We start from the raw sequence: 25,130 nt of genomic DNA, 5'->3' as shown, positions 1-25,130 counted from the left end.
AAAGGATGGACGAAAATCGCTTGGAAAGTTCGGCAGAGACAGCACCGTCGCAATTCGAGGAACGAGGTTTCTATTGTCCGTAATTCGCGCTTTATGCACCCCTATCCTGCCCCACTCGATGGTTCGCGAGTAGTCGCCTCCAACTTCCGCTTTTTGTTGAAACACGATTCTTCGATGACTTTCGTCCGACGGATTAACGCAAAGTCAAATCGAACCAATCGGGGCTGATTAAATTATGTTCCTCGAGGAAAGTTCAACTGGTCTCCCGGACCAACCTCGCTCGAATTTTCTTTTGTTGACCGTCACTAGATAGCGAAGGGTGAACGCTCGGGGCCAGAGGGGATGGAAGATGCCTCGAAGGATGATAATTGTCGAACGGAGCAAACAGCATCGTGCTCGTTCCGCACAAATCCTCCCGTTCCGAGACTGAATCTACCGAGAACCTCATTTTCTTCGGTCGTGGGAACTATTTGCGGAAATTCCGCGAGCTACAGCAAACAATGCCACGAAACAACAAACGCAGTCTGTTCGTTGCACTTCCATTCGCCAGTTTCGATTTCCATAATTTGCGATTGTCATCGCGAAGGGAAAAACGTTGACGTTGGCATTTCCTCGAACCAAGTGAAAAGAGAATTTGCTCGGATCTGTACTTGGCTCAATCGGACTTTTGTTTGTATTTAACTGCAACGAACGGTTTGTTCGGTTTATTGTTGTTTACCAACGAAAACAGAACTAACTCGTCTGAATTTGAAATTAAGCAAGACGTGGTGATGGAGTGTCTATATTCGATTAGTAATGCTTTCCAATTTCCCAGAAGATTATCGGTACATGCTCCACCCCTTATCATCTTCTTCCTAAAAAAATATCGCGCACTAATTGTGTACAATTACGCGTTATTACTCTTTACATTTTATAAACAGTTAGAACGATCAGAGACGAATGTAGCAATAACATGATAAAAATCCTATAAAACGGTATAAAAAGTACAATGGATATTTACTCGTACGTATAGTTCACGCTTGGGGTAGTCGGCCAGTGCAGAGATACACACGAGTAATGAAATATTCATGAAACTCGATGTAACGCATAATATAACGTATTTATCCCATGTAACGTTTAAATTAGTCGTATTTCCCACCCGGGAGTGAAGTTGCTTCGAATCGCATAAATTATACCTGGCGAATATGTAAAACGTGTTTGCCTGATATCCGACTGTTAGTATCGAGTATCATTCGTATTTAGCCACTTTAAAAATTTTTATTTTTTTATCTCAAACATGTTTTAACTTAATTATTTCACGATTCTAAATTTTTGAATTCAAACTTTTCATAGAAACACGAGTTACATCTTATAACCATTTTAATTTTAATGTTCGACATATTCCCTCCCAAATAACAATTTTCGAACGTTATTTATTAAAAAAAGAAACCAAAGCCTTGGAATATCGCAGTAGGAAACACGCACCGAAAATATCGCGCTGAGCGTCACGACTAAGCCATTCCAGATATTTTTAACCGATCGAAATTCCATCGCCGAATATCCCATAATTAGGGCTGCTTCGGGGTAGGATCGCTCCACCATATGAAAAAAAAAATGGAAGAGAACGCAAGAAATAAAAAAACAAGGGAAAAGAAGGCGGTTTGGAAACATCTCCTCTTGTCGTGGAAGTTTCGTGTCGGTCGCGGACTTTATTCCCGAAAAATTCAGCGGGCAAAAGACAAGATTACCCTTTCGAATCGAGAATCACCGGTCGACCGAACGTTTCATTCTAACAGCCCGAGGGAAGGCATTCCAGGGATCTCCTTCGGCGGAGCATTCCGAAAGTTTTCACGGTCGCTGTTAATCGGTACGGGCCCCCATAGACGGTGATTCCCTCTCTAGGCAATAATTTCCTCGTTTTTAATGTTTGGCGGTGGACTGCTCGCTCGGTTGCGCGCTTACACGAACGCACACGTGTCCATGCTGAAATCCGTGGCTGGCTATTCGAGAGCAAAATGTTCGCCAGGGGAACGGAAAAGGTACGAACTGAACGAAGGAGAAAGAAACCGAAGTTAAAAGCCGCGTGAATTAGTGTGCAGGGTGGATGAGGGAGTTACGGGGTTGCCCCGTGGGGAAGTGGCCCACCAATTTTAGTATATCGCCTAATAACAGACCAGCCAGAAGAAGAAGAAGGTGCCCCGGGTACCTCCATGATACGTACGTCCCTTGTTCGTGCTGCGCCACCCATAACCCACCGCTGACTTAGCCTCTGGTCACGGGAGGTGAGCTTCGTTCAACCAAACCCGCAGCCAAACGAAATATTGTTGAAATTATAACGCGGCAACGATGACGGCACGACTCCTTCGTCTGTCCAACTTAATGGAGGTACTAAGTAGTGATCGGGTTATTCGATGAATGATCCCCGCGTTTGGAGAGAAAGCGGATTCTTTCTCGTACATCTTGCGAAACTATCTGAGGTTTGATCTTCTTAATCAACGAAGGACAAGTCAATCCCTGTCTACCGAGCTCGCCTGATTTAGATTTAAACATTTCTAGTTCTGTAAAAAAAGAATACTATATACTCACTATCATAGTGGGAAGATTCAGATTCCAATTAAACGCTACACCAACAATCCATTCGTTTTCCGATTATTTACAGAAAAAGCACTGCATACATTAATTTTCCCATCTTACCTGCATCCATATAATATTTCCTTTCCCCTCCGTACTAACCTTCCCACAACACAAATTTCAATCTGCCGTTCTACCATTCCCACGGTCACCAGCTCTCGTATAACCAAAATCATTATCTTCCCGTATCTTCTCATTCGTATAATCATTTACGATCGTGATTGCGATCATCGAGACACCGTTCAACAGCTTCCTTGAATAGAAATAGAACAACGCAACGAGTTGCTCTCATCCGGTCACGCCGCATTACGCAATATTTTAAATATCCACGGGAGAACGCGCTTCTTCTTTCCTGTCTCGATTAGAGTCGCGCGCGAGTTCAATGAAACCGAATGTCCGCCGATAAGTACGACATTCCTGCGTGATTATGCACGACTTTGATTTAGCCTAGCTACACGCGATCAATAGTCTCGCATCCACCTAGCCATCAACCAGTCACGATTAAATGAAGGCACGGTCAATCGAAAAATAGAGTACTGTTACCTACATTTGATTATTTTAACGATTGTAAACGTATTTGAACTAGAATTTACTGTATATATTAAAAGAGTGAGATTCAATAAAATGTTGAGCTTCTCGAACATTAAATTAATCAACCCATTATCAATTATCGAAAAACCGATGATTTCTTTCTATAAGTTCATTTGTTGCAATCGTATGTAGAACTTTGCTAGTTTACAATAATTTCTATAACTGCGACAAAGACAGCTTCACGATCAGCTATATTGTTTAAGTGCAATAAATACAAGATCAGTGTTAAAGATTCGAATCGACTACACTTTTCTGTATTAAGACTCTCGATTTATCAAATTTAGGGGTTTATTAAAACGTTTACTCTTTCCCTTTCATAGAAGGTATTCGAATCATTAATATCTGTCATACAATGCTCACGATTCAATCTTCTGTACGAAGACGTTCTCTCCGGTTTTCCGGTCAACTGGGCCCTACGAATAATCGTTGTTGCGTGAGACGCTCGCGCCATGGATCGCGAAAACGCCGCCACGCCACGCCGTATCGCGCTGAAGTGAGACAAGCCAAACCGAGCCGGGCCACAGCAGCAAGCATTACATCGCAAGAAAGGACGATTATAATTATAGGTAATAGTTAATAATTAATAATAAAAGTAATAGTGTAAATTTAAAATAGAAGTAAGAATTAATAGGTAGTAGATAGGAGCGCAACTCGAAGCGCATTAATTAGAATTAATTAGAAACGTTTCACGAGCGGCGGTCAACAGATCCTTTATACAGGACTAGTGGAACCCTCCCCAGACAACGCGATGAATATCAATCTTCGAGCAACCGATTTAATACGACTCGCTCTTACCTGCGCGATACCGGTCATGGTTTCTTGGCCAAGAACGGGAAACGCCGTTAGAGCAGCAATTTCGCGTCAAATTCTTTCGATTCTGACGCGCTATGAACTTAGAACGCTTAACGGGAGTCCTGATATACCGATTCCGGTATATTTAATTATTGTGATTACTTTTTAAATAAACGATCGGTGTAGAATAGGTAGCGAGATGCCGAACGCGTAACTTCGGTCGGAGTGGTTTTGATGACAGCGGTTACTGAACATTGAGAAAATCTAGCATAAGTTGCGCGTTAATTTGAGAAGGAAATACACAAAGTAATTTTAATTCTTGAATTTTTCATTTTGTAATACGAAATAGCAAGGTAAACGATGTTTCGTGCCATATAAATTTTCAGTTCCAAGATATTTGGTCTCCTATTGGGAAAAACCGTATTATTGTTTACCGAATGTCATGGTTCATAGAAACAACTGGAAACATCAAATTCTTTTCCTTAAATTATTAGACGTTATCCAAAGGTCGGCTCTTTTAAAAGTTTTCACATGCGCAAAATGAACTTTGCCATATTCGGAAGAGGGACCCGTAATTATTGCGCTGGAACGCGGAGCGTAGTTGAGAGCGGAGTTAATTACTTCTAGATTTTATATACGTCGTATCTCGTTCGCGTAACCACGGACGGAAAGTCAGAAGTCAGTCTTTAGACGAGTGAATGATGAAGCGCGTAGGCAGGCGTATTTTTTTCTCTTAATTGCACCATAATACACGGCAGTATAACATACTACTTCCGGCTGATAAGTAAGTAACACTTTGTTCGTGGTAGCGTAGCTGTGTATTGGCAGTGGTGTAACACGTGTTTCTTGTTTGTCATTAACGTCCGCCGTCGTAAAATGCTCGATTACCGCTGATCGATTGCTAAGAGCTGGTTAATTCGTGGTATAAACTCGCCTTTGAAGAATATCGATGTGCGCACGTCTTGATTCGCTGAATATCAATTTGTGAACGCTCGCGCACACTAGCAGGCAATTAGACCGCACCAATGATGACAAATTTCTCTCCACATTTTATAAATCGAGTCACTTATTAACCACCGCTGCCCAGAGTCGGCTGAAATACTAATCAGCAATTGATTGAATATTTGAGATCGATTAATCTCTTTAATCCATCGATTACCGCGTTAACGATATTCGATTTTTATCGAGAGGATACAATTATTAGCATTAGCATATATTCTTTGTATACGTAAAGGTGAAAAATTCTATGAGCAATTAGTATACTTTGAATATTTGGTACAAATTATGAACTACATTTACATTATACATCGTACACAGCATGACTGTAGCTTATACGTCAATCTTTTCTAGCTGTACGATCGTTCCCATATAGATCGATCCCACTACAAATCACTAGAAAGAACGATCAAAAATATCATCCTGAAATAAGTGAATTGCTACGATGAAGCAAGGTACCTGCAACATTTAAAAGACACGAAACATTGAGTTCGTGGACTTTCCTTAACGAGACACTATTTGTCCAGCGATAAATCGTGACGAATACATTACACACTGACGGACAAGCTGGAAGTAGTAGATAAATCTAACAAGTTCTAAACCCGCCTATCGTTACAAATTGTTGGAACATCTTTCGGTTGTCGAGCAGTCGAACGATGTTTCCACTTTTGACGTTACGTTCGCGATATCTAATTAAAGGAAGTCGCGAATGCAGGGATAATTTACAAGCAACGAAGTTCCCTGGGCAAACTGAAACCAGCGTCTGATAGACAGCGCTGGCTAGAATGAATAATAGGGCAGTTACGTGCGCGAAGTGTCTTGGACTTAATGACCCGACCGCATGGTTGTGATGCCGTGAGCTACACGATGTTTTACATTTCACGAACGATGCGCCCAGGAATCAGGGAATTAAGGTCGATTCACATTTAACGATGCGACAACTATCGACCAAGGAGAACAGTGTCGAACAAGAACCAGTTTCGAGACGTTGAACACAACCAATAAAAGACAAAGAAACTGATAAGAATTTGATCACACCTTATTACTCGTACAAGTAACATTTTTAATGCCTTTCGCGTCACCTTAAGCAGAAATAATCATCCTAGATACAGGTATAAAAATGGGACTTAAGTTATCGACATGTTTTCTGTTACACTCATAAAACGCTGAATTATGCAGTAAAGTATGGAATTCTCATTTTAGCGTTGTTCGGGAACATCTATAACTTACAGGTTATTTCTATGTAACGAACACCATTGGCATTTCATATTTGATATACATAATACCCAAAGATCGAGATAGGAAAGCAACCAATTTTAAAGGAAAAGATCTAAATTATCAAAATCTGAAGCGAGAAATCAAAATGTAAACAGATATATTTGTAGGAAAACCCTTCTAATTGGTACAGTAACGCAATTTCAACGACGATTGTATTTGTATATTCGAGATAAGAGCAAATTGTAAGGCAAGCCTGTCGTTTTGCGTCAAATGCAGCGAAAGAAATTGCTAACACGAATCTTTGATCCTCGATATCAATTGCAGAAAATATTCGCAGCCGACACGAATACCATTCAAATATGTAGTTCCTCCGAAATCAATCTTCGCGTGAAAAGGAAATTACTTTCGGTCTCGGAACAACGACCTACCTTTCTGTCAGGATTGGCAAGCAGGCTATTGTGAATCGAGCCTTATAGTAGGTGTGTCAATCAGTAGCAAAGTAATAGCCGGTTTTAAGTGTCGTTTCGCGTGCGTTTAATGACGGACGGAGACGCGAAACCGCGATTCGAGGACTATGGGATCGCCGCGAAAGAGGCGCGTCCAATGCCGCGTAAGCTGGCAGGCTTACTCTAACATCGCGTGATAGCATCGTCGAAAATATGCCGGTATCGGGAACCACTGACGATGCTTTAATAAGGGACGTGGGTGAAAGGGTGTCCTTTTGAATGTAAATCAACTTGGCGTATATCTGCTATAGATTACGGGTGCATGAATGAATTTAGCAAGAGCCAATATCTCCCAGCAACGAAGACTACTGGTTATTATTGGGCGAAACCCTTGTGCGTTACGTGATGCAATATCTACGCGATGTACTAAATCGTCGACTTCGAATCATTCGAAGAGCAAATAAATCGGTTTGTAGGTTTATGAAAATTAGTGTCATCGATTATACAGTTTCTACATAGTAATTATTAACATGATTATTACCAAATATTCACCTTAAAACGGCAACGTAATAACATAAAAAAGGGAACCCCTGGTATATTAATAAATTCAAACTTCACTGTAAAACATCCCTTTCGAATTTTGTACAATATGGTTGATAAAACGGCTGAAATTAAAAATTAAGATCTACTCTATTTTTTGTCCAATCTCACAATCAACATTCGGAAGCGTACGAAACCGAACAACTACCGGTCGAAGATTTGAATCATAAAGCCAAGAGAGTAAAGAGTAAGCCAAGAGTAAAGAGAGGCCATTCCACAAGATTAACCATGAATAAAGTAAATGAAAAAGGTTTTAAGTCTGGGTTCGTGGCATACCGTGCTCGCGGATACAGACATCAATGAACATCGAAACCGTCAATAACCGACATCCACCGGTGCAATCTTGATGGCAATTAAGCCGCATCACAGTGCATCATTAAATCATAAACCTTCGTCGGCCAGTTTATCCGCTGGATTTCGCTCTCCCACGCGCCAAACGGCCGTTAATTTGCCACCGAATAAAACTAAAGAGAGCCTCCGGCTGTCGGGTCTTCGTTCTCCGACCGATCTGACCCGTGCACACCAACAAACAACCATCCTTAACTGCCCACCGTGGCCTTCGATTAATGATCACTGAGTTGGCCAATTACGATCGATAATTCCACATTTTCTCTACGTACAATCGATGGTGGTCGTCGTCGATCGTTGTCCACAATCCTCGCCAAAATGCACAATCACAAGAGATAATATGATTTAAAATGTATATATGTTTTAAACCACGTTGAGTAACTTTCAAGTAATCGAGGAGCTACCCGAACATTTTATAAGACAGTTTTTAAATGCAATATACGATATAAGTCCAAATTTTCAAGTTCCAATTGGAAAGGACTTTTTTCACATTTGAATGAAAAGATGCGAATGATTGATCCAATGTTGATTTAATCGCGAAGCGGAACTGTATGGTTAGTTTGATGGTGAGCTTTTACTTTGTAAACTTGTTAAACGCGTTAAATTACTTCGACATCTTGTATTCTCGATTCATCCAAAAAATTTACAAGAAAGCGTATCAAAAGTGCACAATCTCAACGCTCGTTGAAAAGGCGACATTCACTGCTGTGTAAGTACTTGCATGTACGCCACGCAGGAAGATTGAATCGTGGCGTGTCTGAGAGGTTTTTAGCGTGACGCGTAACGACGGAGAAACGTGTGCAACACGGGTGCGTTGCTGCTCTGCGTTCTTGCCTCCGGCGTGTTATAGTAGGTCGTGGCGTTAAATTTCGGACGATGATTTGTGCGTAGAATTGGTCGCGGTGCGGGCGTGCTTCGCGCGCGCAATTGCCGCGACGATGAAATATGGAATGCGTGAGGTGACCTGTTTTATGACCGGGTATCCTGCTCGCGATCGACGATGAATCTTTGAAAGGATCGGTATTTTTGTCGTGAGTCTATATGAAATATTCAATATAGAAAAAATTATTGGATGAGAGATTCAAAGTAATTTGTGGATGTTGTTATTTTGGCCGATGGCGGAGTATATTGGCTAACGGTAATTTTGGTATTTTAGAAGCAGAAAATACGATTAAAATAATATGCCACATAACTATCCAGAAATAGCACTGAGCAACAAACTCGAAATAATTTTGTTCACAAATGCTAGAAATCTACAAAATTTAATATTATCAAAATAAATGTACAAATGAGACTTCTTTTATCGAAAATGGCTTAGTAATTATAATCGACATAAATTGATAATTCTTAAATGTAAGTTATGATTTATCGTGTATTACTTGATACAAATAATACGATTTACAAAATGGCTGTAGGTTGATTCTTTGCGAATTCCTATCAGAATTGAGACATTTATTAAATCGGCATGTTCCGTCGAAAGAAGCGCCAGTCATTTCGCTCCCCTTAATGAGCGTACGTGATGGGCATATCGATAATTATTATCGATGTATAGCACACGACAATATTCAGATACGTTAATCGTTTTACACCTGTAATAAATAGCGAATAAATGTACATTTTCCACATTGTTACGCGTATTATAAGACTGATAAATGTTTAAGTTAAAAATATTATACGTTTAAGACAAAAAATGTTTTATGCCTTATTATTGGGAGAATTGGGGGAACCGTTAAATAATCAAATTTTTATTAAACGCAATACGCTGTTGAAGACCTTTCTAAACATGAAATATTGGAGATAGAAAATTGTTGCATCGAGCACCAGTAGCAAAAAATATACGACTCTCCTCTGACTACTCATGCAATTAAAGTATGTAACCTATGCAGTTAGCAAAACATCCGTTACTTAATACTCTACACCTTTTTGCAAACTAACGTTAAGATTTCAACGTATTCGCTAAAAAAATTCATCAAACGGTTAATGCGCTAATGAGAATCAAAGAAAAATTACATTCCGTTTTCTGAATTACCGCATTTTTCTCACTGTCGTTATTTCCTACACTATGTTTATTCTAAAATATTAAGTCACAGATTCAGTCAAAACAATCCAACAAACCAGAGTAACAAACTTTATATTTTATCGCACGGGAAATTTACGAATTCTGATGTAATAACGTACCACTTCTCAGATAAAAACAACAATTTTATTTAATTCTTGTGATGTGAGGAAATATCACTTTCATCGATGAAAGTGCCAGATAGTCAGGTAAATCATATCGAAAGAGAATATCTGTAGCAGATAGACAATTACGAAACAACAACGCAATATCTACGGGCAAAAGCAATTAACACCATGTTCATTACGTGACGCGTCTGTGCGAAATTGCCCCATGAACTGATAATCATTCTAAAATAGACGAATATTGCCCACTTTTGGTGATGGAGCTCTTAAATACTGAAATAAAGCGGGGTCTCTTGAAAATTATTTACTATTTTTACGAAACGCATTTAAACCCCGGGAAACAGGAAACGTTCAGAACGTAATTGGAATACCTTCCTGCCTTTTAGAATCTTGTGCAATTTGCTTGCAACATTCCATGTTATATTAAGGAGATAACGTGAAATAACGTATTTTCATCATGTTAACATGAAGTAGTTCGTCCGAAGTCCCGTTCAAGCATTAATAATATCAGGCGGAATCTATCTTGTTAATAGTAATGGATAAAATTAAAGATAAGTCATATTTTATGCTTCAAATCATGCTATGCTGGAAATATGTAATGTAGCGAATTATTACACGTACAACATATGCATCTCCTTTGTTTCATGATTCTAAAAATAATATAATAACAACCCCATAATATAATATTATTCTTTCATTGAGTACACTCGTACGACAAATTTTCTCATATGCTTCAAGGCTTCAAAGAAAATTGAGAAATGTAAGATGGTAATTCTATTCAGTACCTACACTAATTTAGCTTGTCCGTAGAGCAAACCACAGTGTTAAGGGATATTGTGTATCGCGATTTGATTTCAGCACGAAAAAGACACTTTTGTCGGACATAAAATTATTGTTAAGGGTACACGCGAAAAGGAACACACGTTTGCGACACAAGTTCGCCCACATCGCCTACCCACCTTTTATATACTTGATTTCTATTGCCAGAAAAGGCCTAAGCGTGGGTGTACGAAATTTCTGCGCGCTGTTACTAGGTTGTGCATAAAAAGACGCGATTAATTTCTCGTAAGAATAATTTAACGATGTAGTCGCAATGCGACTACATGTGAGATCGTAATGCATGTACTTACTCGCTATCGTAAATAGATGAAGCTCGCGGAAGGGCATTAATGGGTATCCATCGAAATCCAAGTCAATGAATATTCTAATTAAAAGAGACAAAAGATCGGATAGCAACTCACCAAAACATCTTGCAGTAGTTCGTGTTCGTCGAGAAGTATCACTTTGCAATGAAGAAGACGGGGCCTACGGCTTCCGGCCGGCCGAAGTCCAGGGCAGAGCCACTCCACCACCATCTCTTCCTTCGGCAGCCCTCGTTTCCCTTGTGATTCCTTCCTGGCTTTACTCGTTCATCCGCTCATCGGTTTCGGTCATCCTGAAAGATGAGGACGACGCTGTAATCCGATCAAAACTATCGCCGTTGCAGCTCGTATACACTGATGCAGACGAACACGATATAATCGATCTAATCTCGGGGAACCAAAGACCAAAGTTGCGAGACATTTAACCCTTACGCGCTTAGTAACGCGCGTCCTTTTTTAAAAGGGACGAATAATTTTTCGATCGAATACAGCCTCCGTAGGATTAATTTTTATACTTAAAATAATTAATAGATCTTTGAAATACAACGAAAAGTAAAAATCGGTTTAATCAAATATTAAAAGTAATAGTGGGAATTCGTTGAAATTTTAACGAATGTAAATGATCAATTTATATTTCAATTACAAAAAAATGACGAATGGAAGGTGTCTCCGTTGTAAATAAATTGCATCGCAATCATTCACTAAGACTTCAATTTTCTATCTATATTACATTCCCCTGAAATAAGTTTTCACCGTGTTAATACATAACACACAATGACTAAATCTAACACACTCGAATAATCATTTATTAAATACTAACTCAGTTATAATATCAATATATTTGCAATACCAGAATACTTGTTCAATGCTTGTTCTGCTAAAATAAGAAATACAATTAATAAACGAAATAAACTAATATCCGACGAATAATTCACTGCGATTCGGAGCGATGAATGAAGCAAACCTGAAAACGTTCGGAGTTCTTCAAATGCGAGTTCAATGGGCGTAGGTTCAACGAAACCAATTAAAATTGCCCCGTACGATGAATGAATAAGTGGACGAATTAACTAATGCTTTTGAACCTAAGGGAATTACATGTCCACCGCGACAAAAGAATAATGAAACACTAACGAATCGCAAAAGCGTCAGGCTCGATGGCCTAACGATTCGTATGGCAGAGGTTGGTCGAAAAGAAAACTGACTCGTTGATCAGTCACCAGGAGGATATCGCTGGATCTGATCGTTAATCAGATAGATACTTATCTTGTGTCTTCCATAAGATCCATGAACGGGACACGCTTGTGCGACTAATAGAGTCGACTTCGTGAACAACAAGAAGAAAACGAGGAAAAAAGCGAAGGAAAAAGAGTAGGAATAGAGAAAGGAGGACATGAAACGAAGTTGAATTATCTACATCTCTGTTCAAAACGTCGTCGAAAAAGACGCGTATAAGAGTAGAATGATTGGCTCGGTGCAATTGATTTCGTGATTTATGACATCCAGACACGATCGAGGAAGATCGAAAGTTGCTAAGAGGAAAAGTTGATTTTTCGATCACTTCGTCTCCTGCGACGTTCGATCTTCCTTTTTCTTTAAAACGACAACCACCATCTAGAACCTAGGCGAACATCGAGAAGTCCTTCCGCGAAAACAACACAAAAAAATAGGTCCGATGAAAAGTCAACGAGGTGTTTCAAAGTGAGAACTGCTTCCATACCATTAAGATACATCACGCGATCGTGCTAAGCACGATAAATTATCTACAATGCAAATTTCTACGGTACACAAATCTCGAAACGGCCTGCTCCATCGACGCATTCGTTTTAAGTATATCAAGCAAATTTATGCACGCCTCTTTCCCGCGCATAATTATACTGCGCTATAAACATTATTTACATAACAAGTTCAAGTAACAAATATCGTGGCGACGCGGTGTAAAATCCGTACGATGCGGAGCGGCGCAGCTGAAACAGTGCCAGCCGGTTTCAACTCGGTTAAACGTACCGAATACCGAAATACAACTCTGAGATTCAAACATGCCGCCGATGTGTATCGCCGACGTCGATCCTCTGCCAAACTAAATATTCGCGTGCTGTAGTGAAAATCAACTTATCAATTAAATTACTCGATAAATCAACGAAATAGAATAACGTGAATATCAATTATTCGTCTTCTGGTTTATACACGAGCCAAACTAGCAGCACGTGAATCAGCCGAGAAAATGCTCTCAATTGGAAATCCTCTCGAACGTATGCCAACAGGTCTCCGATAATCATTCAGATAATTTTTTTAATCCAGTGCGACAGGTGGGATTCTATTACAGGGAAGAGACCCAAGATGTAACATAATTTTTTTTATGAGTTTAGTGCGATAGTAATTAGCGATACTAACGCTGCGCATTGTCGTTGCAGCAAAAACAGAATTTAGAAAAAAAATCTTGACACAAAAGGCAATAGATAGAATCGGCGAATCATTTTACTGGCAAAGTTTGGACAACAATACTGAGCATAACCGATCCACTATAACTAGACGATCACAAATTTATCTTCAACGCCTCGAACCGCGAGGTGTGCTTCCTACTCTGACTCTAAAAAATCGTAAACAGCTCGCTACTCGCCGTTCGGCTACTCGTCTGTACCGTTAGCTCATAGTTCCGACGTAAGTAACATCTCGAATACGATCGCCTGACTATTCGACGCGCGCTCATCCGTGCGGTAACCCACGTGTATGTAGTATGTACGCGCGCTAATACTATACGAGTGGCTGTCACTTAAAATACCATCGCTTTGAGACCTGTTGGCATGCATCTCCACTTTGGTTGCTAGGCTGCAAAAAATTTACTAGCAAGCAAAACCTCCTGGAGCCAAGGAAATCGATATGGAGATGAGAGGCGGCATTCGCTATCGCGATGCGGGTGTTCCATATTTATCGATGGAATATATTTAACTATCGATGGAAATATTAATACAAAGCCAGAAGCAGGAAACGAGTTGCAGAAGTTGGTGATCGTCGCAAGACGTTGCGAGTTTAATTGTACATATTTTAAAACGTTTGAAACACGTAATATAAAGTGTGACGATCGTTGCATTATCATCGATTTAAAGGAAAGTAATTTTTTTTAATAAAAACATTGATCCAATTATAGTAAATTAGGGGAAAAGTTACGGTACTTTGAATTCTTCGAAACCTACGAGGTTTACGGTATAACTTTATACGTTTTATATTAAATTTCCAGTCTGATACCTTCAATACTTGTATATATAAAACTACAAAATTACATAAATTATTAAAATCTAAAGGTACGTTAAAACATTTGTCCACGACTTTTTCAGTCTCGTTTAAAATCGAAACGCCTACAGCTCTTCAAAACAATGCATCTCTCATGAAACCCGGTTACCAAGACACCGAAAGCACACACCATTATTGCAATTCAGCCAGAACATATTCACGATACGGTATCTCATTGTCTCAGGCTATTTATATCGCGACGCTATTCGCGTAGGTCACGGTGATGCACGGCCGAACGAACCGATTAAAAAGCGAAGGTAGCCGCTGCGCCGCGCCGCGCCGCGCCATGATGAGTGCATGTACGCCGCGAGTGCATCGTGAGTACACTGCAAAAAGGATCCAAGGGTGTATTGATAAATGCGCCAGTATATAGGCGAGGGTAAATCATCGAAGAACTTCTTTCCCGTTGGACTGGCACGTCGGTGCAATTTAAATATTTAAACTCATTAAGCCGGCGCAAAATTACGCCGCGAGACTCCGACCATTTCGCCATCCATCCAATGTATTTCAATCGCGGTGATTTGCAATTGAATATTTGTCCGTTCGTTTTACAATGTTCGAGTGGTTGGTTTTCGATTCGAGAAAGAACGTTCGTAAACAGTAGGAGGGCTGTTTTCCTCTCTTTTCTCTTCGGTCTGCTATCTCTCTGTCCATCCCCTTCTTCGAAACTGGACTCAACTAAAAATTACGCGTGAACGTTGACCGGCGCAGCGCGCAATATATCAACCCTTGAGAAGAATGTCCCTACGCTCGACGAATCGCTAAGAAAATTAATGGTTCGTGCTTCGCATTCCCCAGAGAAGCTTTGAATGCCGAAGGTATCCTGTCGTTTGGAAAGTAGCCTTCTAGGTTCTGGTAACGCGTTCACGCTCCCGAGTGCTATTGCACCCTCGGTGCGTTCTCCTCCTGGCTCGCGCCATCGTCTCGCCGCGATCGTCGCGGTTTTGTGAACGTGTTCACGTATTATTCATTAGCTGACGCCGTTCACCGCTGTCACGCCGCCTGATGAATTATTTTATTCGTTCGTACACGCCGCGCGTACCAGCGTCTCGATGTCGAATTCTAATCGAACACAGCTGAAATCTAGTGTCTTTCACGTACAATCAAGATAAGTTATTGTGCGTGGATTTTTGCAAAACGGCCGTTGAAGCTGATGGGGTTGGGAAAGAATATTGCGAGACTTTCGAAGCTCGTTGCTTGAATTTTGATCGTGTGGTAAGAATCAGGTCACTCGAGTCGATCAGACATACGAATCGAGTCTGCTACTTTAACATATTAAAATTAATCCGATATCCACGAGATCATGCTGCGAATTAAACATAACAAACCACTCTGGCGTTAATGTTACACTCTCGCTCGCTTCACGCAAAGTATTCATACGAACATAAAGTTGACAGAAGAATAATCCTCGCGTAGCAATTAAGAAATCAATATTATTTTCTTAGCCGCATCAAACTATTAAAATTCCTTCTGAAAAGTCGACCTATTAATTTGAGGTGTTATCGTCGATGCCTAACCTTAATCAATCAGCCATCACACAGTCTTGGTACCTCGTTATCCAAACCGTATAGTACTTTCTCCTAACGAAATACGCCTACGTTTCTAAACGCGACTGCCTAAGACTGATATTCTCCTATATCTTTTTTTAGTAATAGATCTACAGAAATCAAGGTCAGGTGTGGTTCTGGCCGTCTATCGTTTCTCTGTGGCGACGAATGTAATTGTTTCCCGTCACGTAGAAGCAGAAACTTTCGAGCGATAGACGCCCGTGACAAGTCGCTCCGGCAGAAGGTCAAGAGACCAAGGTACACCTCGCGTCCTCGTATCGCGGTGAAAAATGTCTGTTCAATGTGCCGAACTGTGGCGAGTGCCGTTGAACCCTGGCGAACGCGAGCTCCAATGTCTTGCTCGATGCATCGGTGAAACAGGTTTTGTATCCAGAATTCCCGAATCTGACCCGGGATAATAGAAACCGACGAAGCTTAACAAATTGCCACACGGTTGCCCCTTATTGCGGAATTAATTGCAGACGGGCCTGCCTTGTTAGATTAACGCGTCCGTTTTGCTATTCGACTGTGACACGATACCCTTCCAGAACAAGAAAGAGAAAAGAAAAAAAAAGGAAAGAAATAAGCTCGAATCGCTCGTTCTCCTTCTCGATTCACGAAATTCGGGCTCGGCCAATGATATTTCGTGAATGGACACCACGGTCACGATTACTTTGTTCCGTTGGTTGCGACGTCCTACATGCCGTGTAGTCGTTAAACGAAACAAGCTCCTTGAAACTGATGCAGTTAACCGATACGAAGCTGCAATTTCTTGTGTAAATATCGGCAACGATAGAGCGCCGGCCTCGATTTTGCTTCTCGCTCTCCTTTATCCTTTTCAATTCGAGATTTTTATTCGAGAGAAACGGTCACTTTATGCGATTGATGATCAACTGATACCAAATGGCGGTTAAGTAAAAAATAGAATTTAGACAACTACATCGAAGCAACGGTGAAAAGAACAAAAACAAACGGACTTGCATTGTCTGATTAATCCAGTCAAGCCTACGGGATAGAGTCTCGCGTAACAAAACGAACGAATGGAGTCGTCCTTTGACTCTTCTGAGCCTCGTTTCCGGTTTCGTCTAGCCTCATCTTCTACGAACATCGACGGAAGACGCGACTCCCTCGATCCCCCTTACTTTATTCGTACACAACTATTCGGGAAAAAGAAGCGCGCTCGTACAGCCCCATAATTGGTGCTTACAGCTAATAGCCCATTGTCTACCGTAAAGAAGCGGGAAAAATGTTTCATTTATCTGAGACGTTTTCAGAAGCAGCATTGGAAGGGACACGAACGTCGACGATACGTTTCAGAATAGAATGCGAAGTGCGTTCTCGTCCCACATTAAGCATTCGTCGATCGGCTTTAAGGAGGCATTAAATTACGCCGATCAATTTTTCCCATTGCCCGTGCCTGGACCTTTTATCGTTCGCTCATTGATAAGACAAAGGGAAGAAACACACCGTGACGAAGTATCAGGAATATTATCGCATCGAATACAAACAGATAAAGAAAACCTAACTGCAAGAACTCGCACACCAAATAGAAAGAAATCGAAATAATAAACGAAACGTCTGTTTAAAAAGCAGCGGTCGATATCGATATGATACGTTGAATGTCAAGTCGAAACAAAAGCGTTTGCACCATAGGAGATTACAAAGGATAGAACGAAAAAAAGAAAGTAAGATTGGAGGTAAAGTTGGTAAGAACAGAGTTGAATGATACACACCTTGACCGCGAAACTTAGATCCCAGATCGAAGGTACGCTGTCGCCGCGTTGATCGATGCAGCACGTCCCGCTAGAAGGATCATCACACTTCCGGTGTGTCGAATCACCGCCGGGTCCATAAAACGTCTCCGTATTGACAAACGCGCGCACGAGTCACGAATCGCAGACTATTTATACGTATATACGTCGAAAACGAAAAACCGAACAAAAACCGTGCGACGAGCGAAGCCAAGCCAAGGAAATCAGGCGCCGTCGGTGGTTCACTGGACGCGCGTGAACCAATCGACACGGTGCTGGTGCATGCACTGTGACATATCGGGCGGTGATTTTTGTCTGTCGGGCGAACTCGGCGAGAGCGGGAGCTCGCCACGGCTTAAACTGACCGCGCAGCGAGAATCGATGCGTAGGAAGCAAGTTGGATCGGTAATCGATGACACCAGTGGAATAGACCGCGGCCCCGAGTGCACTGTGCCGTGCTGTGTGTCAAGAGCAGGACGAAGAATAGCTGCGGATACAACCGCGTACAGAGCGAGCAACGTCGTGCCAGGGCAGTGGCTTGGCTCGGATCAGACTGAGCCGAGTCAACCGTAGGATTCAGATGTGCCTTTACCTTGCGCGCCTTTCCTTTCCTCTACCTTTCCTTCGCCACGCGTTCCGTCTTGCTCGCGCGCTCAGACGTCTCGTGCTGTTCACTCTGTTAATCGTGATCGCGTGGACAGTGACGTAGCTTGCCACTCGGGACTCTTCCTTTGCCCGTTGAGCTCAGCCCTCTTCTTCCTTTCGTGTTTGAAACTGCGGCGCGTCACGCGACCACCAAAACTTTTTCAACGCCGATTGTTACTTGGTTAAGTTGTTGCGATTATACGACCGATTCCACTGGCAGCCAGCCTAAATCGACAGCGCAAATTTTTCACCGGACCTGTTGCCAGAATCAGATAGTTTCGAAATAAATCATAATTGCCAGATAGATGGAAGAATTATTGCCAATGCAAATCGATATTCGTATAGACATTCATTATTGTACTATACATTATTGTATTAGTTCGTTTATCATGTTGTAGTTTATGCTATTATACTATTTATTATATTATTATATTCTTATTAGTTTCTAATTTGAAAATTATGAAATCGCCTGTTTCTAAGAAATTATTCGTTAAGTTATTATATAACTAGGAATTATTGAAATAGCTGTTTATTCTTTTAAATGACTACTGATTTATTTCCTATGTACCTACCACGAAAGTATGAACTGTGTGTAATTTAGGAATTATATCATCTTCGCACTAAGTAAACGATCTTTAAAAGTGGTAATAATTAAATCATCAACTATTAATTCTCTGTCATTCTATAGAATTTAAAATACATTAAAATTCTAATAAAATGAAAATCTACATGTGATTTGAAAGTTACATGTAATTGAAAAATAAAGACAGCGTTTGTTTCAATGGAAAAAAATAACCACTTATTAGCAGAAGAACTGTAACTAACTTTTCACGTAACTAAAAACGAGTCCGTTTACTCTCATGTACTCGAGAAAAACGATACGGCACTGCGTGTAAGCACAGCATAGCGAAGCGTCTGTCCCTTTCTCAACCGCTACTCACCTTCCTCCGTTGAAGATCTCGGCCTCGTGCCCATCATTCTTCCTAATACTTTGGTACACGCCGCAGAGAAAGGAAGCCCCGTAAAAAGGTGCTGCTCCATAATGCCCATGCAATCGGGTTGACTTCCTAAAAATAAAAGGCAATACGCGACACGTGAATTAAAAGAGCGAAAAGAAAAGGAAGAAAAAAGAGGTAAAACAGAAGAAAGGTTCCTTTAGAACAATCTGTGTCGAAAACTTTATCACTTTTCAAAATGGTATGCCTCGACGCCGTTCCGAGAAGATTTTTTATTCTCGAATTAACATTTATCAAACTGGGTAGAGAAATTGGACAATTTATTTGCCAGGGAACGATAAAGTAAATTGACGCGAGAGCGTCCTATTTAAAACAGGTGTTACAGGTGCATGTTTCGTGGAACAACCGTAGCGTTTTCAAACGATTCCGGCGCTTCTTCTCCAGATCTTACCATGAATTAATATGTATTTCGAACATTCCGAATGACGTTTATTAAAATATTTACGCATTCACCTACAACGCATATGCAATATCGTATTAGATAAACACCGGAATATTGTGGTTAATATTAAATATAATAAAAATATTATTACTTCACTGATTAAAACGTCGTCGTAGGTTTATATAATATTCGATAAAATCAAAACGATTTTAAACTGATTGTATCAAATAGAAAGGAGATATCAATTACCTTATCATTCTTCTAGTTAATGATATTATATTGCGCATAACGATTTGGAATTGCTCGCACAAGAACTACTCTAAAATGTTTCTCTCAAAAAAGTGTCAAATTCAGTCGTTAATACTGCACTCTTTAGATATATTAAAGAACTAAAAAGCGAGTTCGTCGATAAGAAAAGTCGCTCGATAAAATTATGTATATGCTTTCCTGTGATAACATTGTAACATTATTGATTGAATTAGCAAACTGTTTTTATTAACGTCAGAACAAAATAAAAGGAGACAGTATATCGTGAATATCAATAACAATTTCAATAGATCAGAGTTTGTACCACCATATGGTACACTACTATTTAAGCTGAAAAGGTCCCGAGAAATCTAGTAATTTTTTACGTAATGTTGCCGACAATGCTCGCAACTAAACTTGTATGTTTTGCGAAGGTTACTACGTGCGAGGTTCCTGTTAGTTCATGTTTTGATATTTTTATGCCGTTAAGTAATGTAGTTTTGTCAAAATATGCAGTGCATATAAGTTTGAAAAACAGTGTTCATATAGTCTTTAAAAAGTACACTCAAGGATAAGTGTCGACGTGGAAAATGGCGTGGTTCGGTGACGGACTGCCTAGCTTGTCGAATTTAAAGGGACAGTTAACAAGCTTTACAAAGGAAGTCTTATCGGAGGGTATAGTAGAGGAAATAGGTATGTACAATCATCTCTGAATCATGTAATCAATGTAAATCATAACCTAGTATCACATAACATCAATTACTGACGACTGTCAATGTAAGAGTTTATTTTATCGAGTGAGTGCGTGACGTAATGGCGGGAAATTCGAATCGTAAAGATATAAAATGACGAATACAACTATTCATAATTTCATCATTTACAAATAATATTATAATCTTTTTGCATAGACGAACGATCGAAAGCATTAAAGGAAGCGAACGAAAGATGCGTTGAATTGCAAGAAATACTCAACTCGAAAGACGCTGAAGTAAGTATAATTTTGATTTTTAAATTGCTGATTAGTAATTCATTAATTTATTAATATGTGTTTTTAACTGTCTTAGCCTTGCATAAGAATGTCATTGAAAATATCGTTATATGGAATATACAAATACATAATGTCCTGCAATATGTAATATTCGATAGACAATTTTTTGAAAATGGTAATTCGTTAAATGTAAAAAATTGTCTTGAGTGTATTTATTTTTGTATTTTACTAAGTTCTCATATTTTCACGGCATCTCTAACATTGTACTAATTTTGATTCTACTAATCGATCGCATAACATACTTTATTGCAAATTCTTTACATATACGCAGATGTTGACTACCTCGATAAGGACACAGTTACCTTGCAGTTGGAATTATTTTAACAGATGTTGCTTTCCATATTAAACGGGATTGAGTACTATGTAAACACGTTTACCTTATCTCATATGACACCAACCCCGAATCCTTTCAATTCTCAACAAGGAGCGATAGGAAGCTGTCCTTTATTACATAAGCTATCAATCATACTTTTCACGTAATAAAGCGATACCATTACAATATTTTTTAGAGCATTAAACAAGAAAAGAAAAATAATGACATCGTTTCTTGCCAATCTTTCAAAAGAAAAAAAATACCATTCGATTTCATGACATTTTACACTTTAAATTCCCGTCTTTCTCGTTAAAAACTCATCTAGGAAAGAGCTTAAATATTCCATTTTCCTGGGTATTGTAGCATTGCTTCCATAAAATATTACATGTTCGACCTTCGAACAGCAATCGTTCTATTGTGCAAAAATAGTTTCATCAGGGGAGGGATAGCGAAGGGGGGCAGAGGGGTCATTGAAGTCTGCACGGTCACGTCGTTCCGGTCTGTTATCGCGGACAATTTGTGGAAGCATAAGGGACCGAAAACGTGCATCACGTTTGTTCGTGCTTTTGTGGTAAGCTTCAGGACGGTACCCTCTGTTGTTCTAGGAACCGATAGATAGCGATATCAAAGCCTTTGGCTCTGCATTAACAATACTCGCATCCTATGCCCTCTACCTTCTTTAGAAATACCTATATGCATAACGTTGCAATGTTAACGTACCGATTGACTTTTACGTCATACCTGGGAGATACCGTGTATTTGCCACGAAACGCAACTATTCGTAAATTGATCGCGCAACTATATATATATGTATGTACATATGTACATATATAGGTGGAAAGAGCTTTAGAGAGGGTGGAATTTATACGATAAAATGAATTGACTAATTAATCATGCGAAGACAGGAGGGAAAGACAAAGAATTTGGGTGGCGAAGAGCAGGGTTTTATTTTTTTGCATACAGAGCGAATTACATGGAAAACAAGGAAAATTTTCAATGTAACATCAATTAGGGATTTATAATTTACGAGAGCCTATGATAAATAATAGCAATTGTATTAATCTTTTTAATAATTGTGTTTTGTCTTATTGAACCGTTATGTGTTTTAGACAGTCGTTCTTTAATTTCGTAAATCATTACACTCGTTATCACGTATGATCATAGAAAATGAAGTTATATTTTACATCAAAATTGTACGTAACTATTATGGTAGTGCAGGCGTATAAAACTGTTGAAACTCTGAAGCATCTGTTAATCGTGTTATCAACCTGCTGGAATCGTAATATCGTTTTCCAATATTAACGTTCGATATCCGAGCCGTGTTCCTAGAATATAAACTACATGGTTTAGGGAGTGTCTTTGATCGAATACGATGGTAATTATAAAGATTGATCGCGTATTCTTTATTGGTTTTTTCGTTCAGTTTGTTTTATAAAGCTTCATATCGAAACGTTTTAATGATACTTTCGTTAAATTCTTCCTCGAAACTTTATATTAAAGCTGTTCTATATTAACTTACTTACTAGATATGTTTACAGTAGATTATATAACTTTGATAAATTTGTTGTATCTTTTTTCTAAATTAACTCACTTACTAGATATGTTTACAGCAGATTATATAACTTCGATAAATTTGTTGATATCTTCTTTTAAATTAACAATTCTATTGAAATTTGAATAAAAGATGTACTTGTAAATAACAAACTTCACATTAAACTCTATGTGTATAAAAACCCTTAGAAAACATTAATAAATATACATTATTATTCCGTTGTAATCACCAAAATCTCTAAATATCACAAAATTCATTTTTCCTTTCATATTTTTCTCTGAAGCAGGCTTATCAAATTATCGTTATTTTTCATAAAATATTTCTTCGTCGAAAACTATGCTTACAGGTCTAGAAACTATCGATAACTCGAAAAAGGTATCTAACCATTTAAGCGCATTACTTGTGGTCGATTTAGAACGTTTCAAATCGTTTCACTTTCGTTGCTCCCAGCTTTCGTAGTAAGATTGTGAACCGTATAGGTGAAATAACGTTTGAAGAAGGGGTTTGGTGGTGGTTATCGCAGCGCAAACCTGAGATAAGGAAGGCAAACAGAAACGCTCATCGTACGGTTCGTATACCCACGGCGTACCACCGGACTTCCTTCTGATTATGGTTACCAATATTTAAGTCCGTAGCGTGATTACCACGTTCCCCATGTCAACTTTCCTTTTTTCCCTCCATTTTTTTCTTCGCTCCCCTTCAGGTTAGAAGATACCGATTTTTCGTTGCTGCTTCAACAAAATCATCGAGTTCCAAAAATAAATACTTTTGACGCCATTATAGCTATCGAACACGTCACGAATAATCTTCAAACTCGCTTCTCAAAATTTCAACATTATCATTTTTTTATTGTTAGATCACGATGAAAATCCGTTCTAACTTGGATAGTTTGTGGTACTTTACTAATTAAGCTTAGAAATTCATTTTCAGAGTATCGAGTATTCTTTAATCAAGAAACAATCCAGGGTATCTTGAATTTATCGCGTTCCGATATCAATACATAATCTGCGCCAGGAATGTAACTCGATATATGTATGTAATTAGACAGCAAATAATTTCAGCGATTATGATTATGTTTAATTCTCTATGCTAGGAGTATTAAAATACTACTAAAGACTACTTATCTCATTTTGCATAGATTTCGCTACTACGACGGCAGAACTGTGAACTCCAGAAGGCTGTCGTCGAATTAAACGCAAAACCAAAGGATTCGGTGAGTTTCAAAAATCTTAATTTCTTACTAATACTATTATACAAGGTTATACGAGAAACTCCACTAGGAATGTGGACACGTTTTAACGGAAAACTTCGAATAATATTGTCTTCTTTTATACAAACTTGCATATTCAACGCTAGGACAATCTTCTTTGCAGGATTTTATATGCATTCATGGCTCAGTAATAACACGTTGTTAGTTTAGTTTAAAAAGTAGAATATAATAAGGTTGAACGCTAAGCAATAACGTTAATTAAGTATCCAGTATCCATAGGTAATTGTGTTTGTATAAGTTACCAGAAAAATCAGTTTCATCGATATATTTCGATTTTTCCACATTTATTTCATTGAAACCTAATAATTGCCAGGAATTCTACAATTATGTTCATTATGAATAGCGAGGCCTATATAAATTTACCGATATAAAACGTAACGTTTGCTGAAAAAATTACGGCACATTCGGACTTTACAAGTATCTATCAATTATCACGTATATGTATTCCATAGTATTTTACTCTATGTTTTACTTCCAACTGCCCAAATATCCAAAACATTAATAGAGGATCTTTAATCAATTCGTTTGATTCATGCATAATATAAGTATTATTATATGGTCCGATATTCAACGCCAATTTATTGCATTTAATATAGTACCAGTTCGATGAGAGGAAAAGTAATACTTTCAAAATATCGTTATTAATTAGTACAGTTGAACATACATTTCCACGAACTTTCATTCGTTGTAATTAATCGGTCTCGATCGGTTCGCTTTCGTTGCTGTTACCGTTGCCAATGCCGTTGTCACTGCCGTTGCTGTTGCCGTGCACGCTGTGTAATGCTGAGTAGCAGCTGATGAGGCAGATACAAAACTGCTAAACACTGTTTCTTCTTCGCATTTCATTTGTACGCCTCGCGCTCTTTTACTCCACTCAACGCTTCCACACGCGTCGTCGGTAATACACGACGCTTAAAACTTCGCTAAGTATGTACATACTTGTATTGGCTTACAAATTCTCTTCGCACTCTGAAATATATATTCTTGTATCTCGTACTATTTTTTTTTCTTTTACTTGTGTGCCACTTTTACGGGATTCTAATGCGATTTATTTGAAATAAGTTATCCATTTTCTGAAATAGCCTTCATCTTTAATTAGTATTTATAAAAGCTACTTCCAGATAATTGCAAACTGCATTAACGTCTAA

General features: G+C 39.1%; 2 protein-coding genes across 5 annotated transcripts in view; one reads left to right on the top strand and one right to left on the bottom strand.

The window, feature by feature from the left end:
• Window positions 1-19,894, bottom strand: part of LOC117161279 (band 4.1-like protein 4) — a 62,288-nt gene extending 42,394 nt beyond the window's left edge. For 2 of the 4 annotated variants that reach the window (XM_033342698.2, XM_033342701.2), the window contains exons 1-2: window positions 17,493-18,078; window positions 11,024-11,217 (exon numbers count right to left, since the gene is read on the bottom strand). In XM_033342698.2, the coding sequence (XP_033198589.1) occupies window positions 11,024-11,137 (114 nt within the window). In that variant the 5' untranslated portion in view covers window positions 11,138-11,217; window positions 17,493-18,078. Of the gene's footprint in view, window positions 1-11,023; window positions 11,218-17,492; window positions 18,079-18,102; window positions 18,412-19,096; window positions 19,223-19,802 lie in introns of those variants that run through there. The other 2 variants (XM_033342699.2, XM_033342700.2) reach the window with 2 other exon arrangements.
• Window positions 19,895-20,222: 328 nt separating this feature from the next.
• The window catches only part of LOC117161260 (uncharacterized), a 44,858-nt gene continuing 39,950 nt past the window's right edge, over window positions 20,223-25,130 (top strand). The window contains exons 1-3 of the mRNA XM_033342651.2: window positions 20,223-20,492; window positions 20,708-20,787; window positions 23,851-23,925. Coding sequence (XP_033198542.2) covers window positions 20,390-20,492; window positions 20,708-20,787; window positions 23,851-23,925 — 258 coding nt within the window. The 5' untranslated portion in view covers window positions 20,223-20,389. The remainder of the gene's footprint in view (window positions 20,493-20,707; window positions 20,788-23,850; window positions 23,926-25,130) is intronic.

This window comes from Bombus vancouverensis, chromosome 6 (assembly GCF_051014615.1).
Source record: "Bombus vancouverensis nearcticus chromosome 6, iyBomVanc1_principal, whole genome shotgun sequence".
NCBI lineage: Eukaryota > Metazoa > Arthropoda > Insecta > Hymenoptera > Apidae > Bombus > Bombus vancouverensis.
The sequence above is the reverse complement of the archived record's forward strand: the minus strand, read 5'-3'. Positions and strand labels throughout refer to the sequence as shown.